The 10,256-nt window shown below is 27.7% G+C and overlaps 1 protein-coding gene across 1 annotated transcript; it reads left to right on the top strand.

Annotated features, from left to right (window-relative positions):
- The first annotated feature begins 2,925 nt into the window (after positions 1–2,925).
- LOC135926971 (uncharacterized) lies at positions 2,926–3,441 on the top strand. Its single transcript, XM_065462904.1, has one exon. The coding sequence runs from the start codon at positions 2,926–2,928 to the stop codon at positions 3,439–3,441; it is 516 nt and encodes a 171-aa protein (XP_065318976.1).
- Positions 3,442–10,256: the final 6,815 nt, after the last annotated feature.

Genomic DNA, 10,256 nt, shown 5'->3' on the forward strand with positions numbered 1-10,256 from the left:
AGATAGAGAATAATCAAGAAATTTTTCTAATCAAAAGTACTCATATAATAATAATAACAAAGAAAAAGGTAATTTTAGTTATTACAATAACAATAATAATAATTTTAAGTTTAGAGATAACAATAAATTTAACAATAATGATATGTATAAGTTTAATAAATGCTCAAAATGTGGAAGAACTCATCCCCCTTTTCAATGTTTTGCATCAAGGGTGAAATGTTATAATTGCCAAAAGGTAGGGCATTATGCTAAATATTGTAAGGGACAGAAGTTACATGCTATGCATATAGATGACAATGATTCATCAGATTCAATTAATAATATTTCCCAAATTGGTAGAAATAGTGCAAAGATATTTGTTTGGATAAATGGAGTACCTATAGAATTTGACTATGATACGGGGGCACAGGTATCGGTGATTGGGAAACAATATTGGGATGAAATTGGCCGACCCAAACTTGGACCAACCAAACCTTTATCAGTATATGGTAACCAACCGCTAGATGTGCTTGGTGAAACTATGGTGAGGGTTCGTCTTGGAAAGATAAGCAGATCACTACCGATTGTGGTGACCCGTTCAAATGACATTCCATTATTTGGACTACCATGCATACTGGCATTTAATATGTTTATTCCACGACAAGTGACTATACGTAGTATCACAAATAAAGAGGTTATGACAACCAATACACAAATTGCTGGCATGACAACAGAATTTTTCAGTGTTTTTGATGACAAGCCTGGACGGGTGAATGATATAGAAGTTAGCATACATTTGAGTGAGGCAGCAAGGCCGAAATCATGGCCAGCTCGTAGAGTACCTTTTCCATTACGAAAACCAATTGAAATGGAACTCGATAGATTGGTTAAATCAGGAATATTGAAGGCGATTGATCCAACACAAAAACGGTTGACATGGGCCACTCCAACGGTAAACGTACGAAAAACAAATGGAGAAATCAGGATTTGTGCGGATTTTAAGGTGACATTAAACCCATATATTTTGTGCGATTATCATATTATACCAACGGTGGATGATCTTTTAACCAAATTAAAAGATGGATTGAAATTTACGGTAATAGATTTGAAAGATGCATATTTACAATTACCAATAAAAGAAAGTTCAAAAGAATACTTAACCATATCGACCCACATTGGTTATTTCAAATATCAATGTATGCCTTTCGGTCTTTCTAGTGCGCCGACCATATTTCAAAGATATATGGACAATTTATTACAAGACTGCCAAATGACCGGAGTATATCTTGACGATATTATCATGACGGGGAAAAATGTTGTAGAACATTTGAATAACGTAAAAAAAGTACTAATAAAACTAAAACAGGTGGGTATGAAGGCAAAATGGGCCAAAATACGTTTTTTAAATGAATCAGTTTCTTTTTTGGGTTTCGTAATAGACAAATATGGAATACATCCAGCGAAAGAAAAAATAGATGCTATTCGAAGGATACCAACTCCTAGTAATATACACCAATTACTATCTTTTTTAGGACTTGTGAATTATCACGAGAGATTTTTGCCACATCTACATGGAATTGCCGCTCCTCTGCATAAATTAACAAGCATTAAATCTTGCTGGGGTTGGTCGGACAAGGAACAAGAGGTATTTGATAAAATAAAACAGCTTTTGTCAACAAATAAAACGCCAATTCCATATTCGCCAAACTTGCCAATTATATTGGAATGTGACGCTTCCAACACTGGTTTTGGAGCTGTGTTATGTTATTTAGTGAAAAAAGATATTAGCAGACCAATCGCATTTGCCTCGCGAACACTTCTAGAGTCAGAGAAAAATTATGCACCAATAGAAAAAGAGGCACGAGCACTTTTGTTTGGTATGGAAAAATTTCATACATTCATTTTTGGTCGAAAATTTTTATTACGAACAGATCACAAACCTTTGGAAAAATTATTTGGTGATAATCGGGAACTACCAAAAATATCCAATAGTCGATTAACGCGCTGGGCTTGGAAAATGTCCGCATATGATTTTGATATTGAATATGTTCCTGGAAAAGAAAATAAAGTAGCTGATACATTATCTAGACTGCCAATAGATGGCATAAAATCAAATAATGATCAAAAAAACGCGTTAAAAATTAGAGCTATAAATTTGCACGATATAAATATTAGTCAAGTTGAACTCCAAAAGGAAACATGATAGCTTGTTTAAAAAAGTAGTTAAAAACATTGAGCATGGATGGGTGGATTTTGATGCGAAAAAAAATACAGAGTTAGGTTGTTTTTATAATCGTAGAGAGGAATTGTCAGTAGATCATGATGTTATTGAATGGAATGGGAAGTTGGTAATTCCAACCATTTTGAGGAAATGAATATTAACGATTATACACAGAGGGCATCCAGGAATAAATGCTATGAAATCAATTTTTAGAATGTATTGCTGGTGGCCGAATTGCGATAAAGATATTGAACAATATGTTCGTCAATGTATGCCTTGTCAAAGTAATCGGTCGAATATTATGGAGGTTCCTTTATATTCGGAACATATCTAATATACCATGGGAACGAATTCATTTGGATTTCGCGGGGCCTATTGATTCGTATTCATGGTTAGTTGGAGTTGATGCACATACTAAATGGGTTGAGGTTGAGTTAATGAGAGAGACCACGTCCACGACAATGATCAGGGTTTTAAGGAAATGGTTCGCACAGTTTGGAACACCTAGAAATCGTATCAGATAATGGACCTCAATTTATTTCTGGAGAATTTCGAAAATTTTGTTTCGAGGAAAATATTAAATTGATACATACAACACCGTACCATCCAAAACCGAACGGTTTAGCGGAAAAAACGATACGAACCTCAAGAGTCGATATTTTGCAACTAGGAAAGACATCCGGGAGCCCGAGGAAGCCATGGGAGAAGTTTTGCTAGCATATTGAATGGGTGAGCATCAATCAACTGGACGTTCACCGGCTAAGTTATTAATGGGGCGAAATTTAAAAACGGGATTGAATTGGTTACGTCCTAATGTTAGTTATGAAATGGAACGATCGAATATACGACAAAAAGTAGCGCATGATGAACATAGTCATATGAGAGAATTTGAGATTGCACAACCGGTATGGGTGCATAATGAAATAAATTCAGGTTGGAGAGAAGGAGTTATAAAATCCAGAACTGGTAGATATTCTTATTTGGTAGAAAGCAAGGATAGAATGGTACGAAAGCATGCGGATCAACTTCGAAAAAGGGAGGTAGCTAAAGAAATGGAGAAGTCTGGGCCAGGGAAAGAAAATGGAGAAAATATGGAGTCAGAGAGAGAAGAGGAAAATATAAAAAATAAAGAATCGGATATAGTTGAGATTTTAGAAAATGTGGAAGATAACGGAAAACTAGAAACGCGGAAATCACAAAGAGCCAGGAAACCTACAAATCGGCTGATTGAGGAATTGTAAGATCATATGTGTGGGGATATGATATAAATGAGATTTATTTTATATATTATCAATGTTATAAATGTCATACATACAAATCAATCATATTAATATATATATCAGTTGTAAATATCAGGTGATTTTCAGTTAATAAAGCCATCCATATTTGTGTATGCTTATTTAAGACTAATTAGTATATATGTCAGCTAGCAATCAAATTTTGTGTTAAAAATAGAATATCAATATCACTTACTAAATATTAATTTAGCATTGAAGCTTAATTGACTATTATTATTTAAATTATTTTATAACCCTAATTAAATAAATAAAATCATTTATTAATTGAAAACTAAAAAATTTAATATTTTAATTAGCAGAGTTCAAAATGATTAATCAACTATATTTATTTTTAAATTTTATTATCATACCTATTCCTAAAAATATTTTCAAGGTCCAAATAAGTAAGTAGACGTATAGTTTATAATCCACTATTATATACAGTTGTTTATAAAATATTAGATAAAATGCCACTTTTATAGACGTATTTGACAGTTATAATACATTACAACTAATATTATAATGAATTTTACTAATAAATGCTTTTGATACTCAATTTAGTAACAAATTGCTTTCAAGTATTTAACGCATCTATTTAATTATAAATATATTGAAAAATTAAGCATTTTATTATTCATTTTACAATAGATGTAATAAATTTGATATCTTTTCTCTTCTTTTTTACGTTAGGAAAGCTATTTTTTCTTTTTCAAATAACAGTTTTGAGTTAAATTTTTAATACAAGTATATTTTTGATATTTTTACAAATTACTATTATTTTAAGATATAATATACCAACTAGAAGTGGTGCGACAATATATAAATCTTAATTGTTTCATCATATCATTCTGGTCCTTATTTTATAATTCTAAAATGTTTCATTTCTAATATGGCATCCTTGCCATGTAAATAGCTCAAGGCTTCAATATATTTGGACAATTATTTCTTCCAAAGATTTTTAGTGTTTTTATTTTATCAATTATCCAACATAATAAATTCTGATACTAGTTTACATCGTGAGTGTCATGGCTATTACTGCAAATTAACCAGCATCTATTATTTGTGTTGCTATGTAATTTAAGATTATTACTACAACGGCTGAGAGCATATGATTGCATATTTTAAATAAATAATAATGGTCAACTGTGTAGTCGTTTATATATCATTTAAAATGGAAGATAATCTTTTAGAAATTTAATATCTCACTATAATTTTCTCGATTACTTATCTAGCTTCCATCATGTCATCTAAAAGGAAGCTCTAACGACCATATAGTTTTATGATTTGGATTGGTCGTTTATACTCTCTTCTTCCAAAATTGTTGATTTAGTTTAGGCCTATAAATTTTCCCTTATTAGTCCATTCTATTCTATAAAACATTGTCTAAAATGGTAAAAGAGATATTAGTTTGATAACCTTTTGTCAATATAAGTTGCTAAGAATTATATTATTGCATTATGTGGTTTTTAAAAACTATTATCAATTGAGGCATATGTATGAATTAATTAATCTTTTTAATCACTTGTAATTCTTTAGACGCAAATTTTTTTTATATCAGCAATCGAAAATATTTTATATTGTAGTAAATAGATTTTGTATTAAAAAATTTTATTTTTAGAAATGTCTTGTATTGTTTTAATTATTTATATGCCAGTTTATTTTGTATGCACAATATAATAATAAATGAGAAAATTAAAATTCAGAATAATTGTACAGAGTTAACAAATTTAAAAAAAGTATATCCGGCCCCCGCAAATTGGGGGGCATGGGGGGCGAAGCATCCTATAATTTTTTTTTTAGTTGAGCCCCCTGAGATTGTAAAGGCTAGCGACGCCCCTGCCATGCCCCCTGATTGTAAAGGGTAGTGCCACCCCTGGTCATAACCAAAGTAAAGCGCCATCCAAAATGTTACACATTACTATGAAAGTAGATTGCATATCATTAATAGATATATATTTATTACACAAATTAAAATCAACTCTTAATATTTGTAAAAGATTAAACATCTATTATAAAGTAATGTATTGATTTTGATGAGTATGATGCTCTGTAAGTGTTGGTTGATTATTGTTATTATTAATATTTTAGTTCATATTTTTTTAGTCGACAGGACCTCTAATCCTCCCCTTCCCCAGCCAATAATGATATTCTACTAATTTGAAATTAGCAAAGAGAAAAAATAAGTACAATTAGCAAAAAAAGGTAATTCTGACCAAACTTAACCCCCCCCCCCCCTCAATTGTTATACCCACTCCATCTCTCCCCAAATGATAGAAGTACCTGATCATAGATACATGATATATAAAAATTATGACGTAGTTCATATTTCTGATTTGATGACGAATTCTGATATATTTGTGCTTGATAGATATATATGCTGAGAATATATAGAAAGGATTATCAATAAAATAAAGGAATAATAATCATATAGTGCATGATTCATTCAATTTATTTAAGTGAATTAAATAATTTACTACATCCTGTTTGAATTGTTTGTTTTCTTAAGTATAAATTAGTTAAGAAAATATGACAGAATTTTTTTAAAAAAATGTAATGCATGTTATTTATTTTAAAATTCTCACCAATAAAATGGGCTGTTGTTAGTTTTAAAAAGGGAACTCAAGTTGAGCTGATCCAAAAATGGAAAATTCATCTGACCATTATTTTTTTTTGATATTATTTTCTATACCAACTGTTCAATTTAAGATTGTTGAAATATATTGACTTTATTGATGAATCGAGATCATTTATAAAATATCATTTGAATTTAGTTTTATAAAGATTTTTAATTTTAACAAGTTCTCTTTAAAATTAGTTTTTAGTAAAATTAAAATAAAAGGTTGATAAAAAAAATCTTTTATACGGCAATTCTATTCCTGAATAGAACTTTATTTAAAATTTAGTATTCTGTTATTGTATTCATATTTTTCGCAAATTACTCCTCTTGGTTGACTTTTATTAACTTAATCATCAAGGGCAATTAATTCATAAAACTATAATAGAATATGCAGGGGCATGAAATAAAACTTCCGGACACATTCTGGACACGAAACTTGGATAAATTTATATTGCACTGGAATGGAACATTGGCCAGAACTCGACAGGAACGGAATGTATTTGTTACGGGTCCCTGATTATATATAATAATTTAAAAAAATGAGTTTTATTTTATAGCTTTACTGCAGTTTTGATAGATAAATTTTATTAAATTCAAGAAAGGCTGGTAATATAAAAAGTTTTAAAATATTATAAAGATATCAAAAAATAAACAGAAATATTTTCCACTAACTAACTACATATAAATTTTAGAAAAATTATATAACAAGATTTCGTTAAACTTTTGTAAAACGATAATTAAAAAGGTTTTCCACACATGCACATTAGGTTTTGAATTTAAAATTTAAATTTCTTTAAAGGTTATTATAAATTTTTTTGCATTTTAACTCTTTAATTTATCGCCTTATTTTGAATTTAAAAATATGAATTTGCCGAAAATGGATTACAATAGGTGAATAATACCCACCCTATAAATTCAGACAATTTTATAATAAACTTTCATAGAAATTTCAATTTAAAATGAAAAACCTACTGCGCATGTCGAGAAAACCTATTAAACTATCGCCTTACTATTTTAAAATAAATTTTTAAATAAAAATTGTTGACAGGCGGGGGAATTCGCTTGTCTTGAATATCGGAATTTATAGGAATTAATAGGATATTTGAAGTCTGCTTAGGGGAATTGCTTGGTATAATGTATATTAGAAGTAGGGATTTAATTTAAATATAAGATTTTAAATGATTCTTTATTATGAAAAGTTAACTGATAAAATTTATAATGTAAGATCTTTTTTTATAACCAAATAAATCAATTATATAAAAAAAACGAATATCATATAAAATCACGTTATCCAATTTACAAACATATAATATATTATTACAATACGAATATATCTTTAATAATAATATATCGTTACTAAAAAACGATCGCCTTAAACCTTACAAAATGAAAAAATATATTAATATAAAACGAATATATCGTTAAAAAATATATCTTACAAACATGTAACATGCAACACTTCCAAAAAAAAATAATAAAAAAACATTAGTATCGGGGAAAAAATGTAATGGGAATTAATCTTAAAAAAATATATATAAAAACTGAGGAAAATAGGGAAAGAACTCGCTTGGAAAATGAAATTCCATTTTTTAAAATTAATATTTCAAACAGAATTCCCTTATAATAACTCGAATGGAATAAATGTTTATTAGTATTCAAACTAAATGAATAATTTATAACTCGTAATTAGTCTATATTCGATAAGCCTCCTAATCAGGGACCCGAACTTTTCTTTTTAAGGGTTCAGTATATAAAAATTTATAAAGGTTAGATTCGGTTTAGCTAATTATGAAGGAAGCAACACAATTGATTTTAATTTATAAATATTATTTATTAAAATTTTTGCCATTGTTTATAAAATAGAAAAATTAATTTATTTTTATTATAAGTTTCTATCAATAATATATAAAAAATATATTTTAGAATCATCTCTCTACAAGAATTTATTAATGTATTTTTATCCATTTTAACCCTGATCATAGAATTTAATGAATGCTCAATAAATATGGCTAGATTTAAATATTGATGGCAAAATAGATTTGAAAAGTTTTTTTTTATAGTTAGGGATTCATTTTCTTTAGAATGATGCCTTATATGCCTTTCCAAATTAGCTCCATGGTCACTTAAGTATGATTTTGCACATATCTACATTACTGACTGATTCATTTAAGAGAATATTTTAAGCAAAAAAGGAACGTGGTGAGCCGATTCAATGGCGTAGGCATGAGGAGGGGTTTAGGGGTTCAAACACCCTCTCCCCCATGAAAAATATGGATTTTTTTAAAAATTTTTTATTTTAATTTACTAGGTTGATAATATAAATACTTAAAATTTAAAAAAAACAACTATAATAGTGCGCACAAATTGAACGTTGCAACTCAGCGTTTCAAAATGCAAACAATGTATTTTAAATGCATTCGTTCAAATTGAGCACATTTCCGGTTTTCATTTTAAATTATTTTTTAAAAGACAGACTTGCTTGTGGTTTTTGAAACTTTTTAAATTTTGAAGTGATAAAATGGATAATATTATACATCTTCTAAATTGTATGAATATTTTATTAAATGATATAAATGTAGAACTCTCAACAACAGAAAAAACTTAAAGTACTGAATGAATTCAATAGGTTAGTAAAATTTTTAGAAGAAGAGCCATCTGGGATGCAGTAAAGCTAATTTTTATCTATAATTTATTTATATTTTATTTAGACTTTTTATGGAAAGCCTTGTAGGGGATGCTAAAACCTAATGTTTAAACAACACTGAGGTTTTGAGATTTCTACACTATCTGAAGACAAATGGTACATTACGAACACCTACAAATGAATCTTCATTAGACATATTTAATAGCATTATATAAATTATTTATTTTTTATAAAAATATATTATGCATTTTATAAATATTCTTTTAATAAAATAGTGTCCAAATTAACATTTCCCTTTCGCGCCCGGAATATTTCCCATGAACAAAAATAACTTGTACTTTGATATAATAAAATAATGATTTTGACATTTAGATATAATAAAGTAATGATTTTGACAGGTTAATGATAAAATACGAAATAATAAATATTGTTTTATAAATAAATATCTCTAAGTACCAACGATTAGTTTATTTAAATATAATTAATTGATTAAAAATTTTGATGACAAATCATCTCGCTGGGCGCGAAAGGGTTAGAAATTAAGGGATATATCAATTAAATTTTTCTTAATATTCAATTAATTTATATATCATTTAATTACTATGGTTATTGAAAATGTATTTAGAAGCAACAGATAAATCTTATTTAGGTATAGTTTTTACATTATAAATAAATTAAATTATATGTCTTAAATCTTATGAAAATTTCAATTGTATCATGTTGTAAGAGAATAGAATTAATATTATTTTAAGTTTGAGATTCATTCCTCAAGCTTTTAAATAGCTCAATGTGCTACACCTAGAATAGTGTCCAAATTAACATTTAATAGAAATTAAGGGATATATCAATTAAATTTTTCTTAATATTCAATTTATTTATATCATTTAAAAACATAATTGTCTATAAAAATTAAATATGTAACATAATTTAATATAAAATATTTTCATAAATAAATTTAATACAATATAAAAATTTAATAAATTTTTAAATTAGTCTCTAAGAATTTTTGATTCCATTGTAGAATTATTTTCCCTGATAGGCAAAAAAGGTCTTGTAGTGATTTTTTGTTTTAATGTTTTAAATTTAAATGTTTGTTTCATATTGAAAAAATAAAACTTAACGCATCAATTTAAACATGACTGCGTTTACGTTTTTTTATATGCGTTTTGAAACAATGCGTTACGTTCAATTTGTACTCACTATAATTATGTTTTTAATTTAGAAATAATAGTTTTAATCTACAGTATTTGATTATTTATATATTTTTTAAAATTTATAAATTATATTTTAAAAAACTTGTCTAGTTTGCCATATTCCTTTTAAAAAAACCTACTCTGTCAACTTCATTATGAAGTAGCCATTAGTTTATTCCTATTTATTAGACTACCTTTTTATGCCGCCATTAAATATAGAAGCATCAATGCTGCAACCATATCAAGTTAAGTCATATTTTAAAAGATAATAGGATTTTTTATAATGATAATAATAACTTATTTTCGATATTTCATTTATTTAATT

This window comes from Gordionus sp. m RMFG-2023, chromosome 3 (genome assembly GCF_954871325.1).
Source record: "Gordionus sp. m RMFG-2023 chromosome 3, tfGorSpeb1-WG-v2, whole genome shotgun sequence".
NCBI lineage: Eukaryota > Metazoa > Nematomorpha > Gordioida > Chordodea > Parachordodidae > Gordionus > Gordionus sp. m RMFG-2023.

What these genes read in the sequence shown, in the direction of transcription:
- LOC135926971 (XM_065462904.1), top strand. Translation starts at nt 2,926, where the DNA reads ATGGGTGAGCATCAATCAACTGGACGTTCACCGGCTAAGTTATTAATG.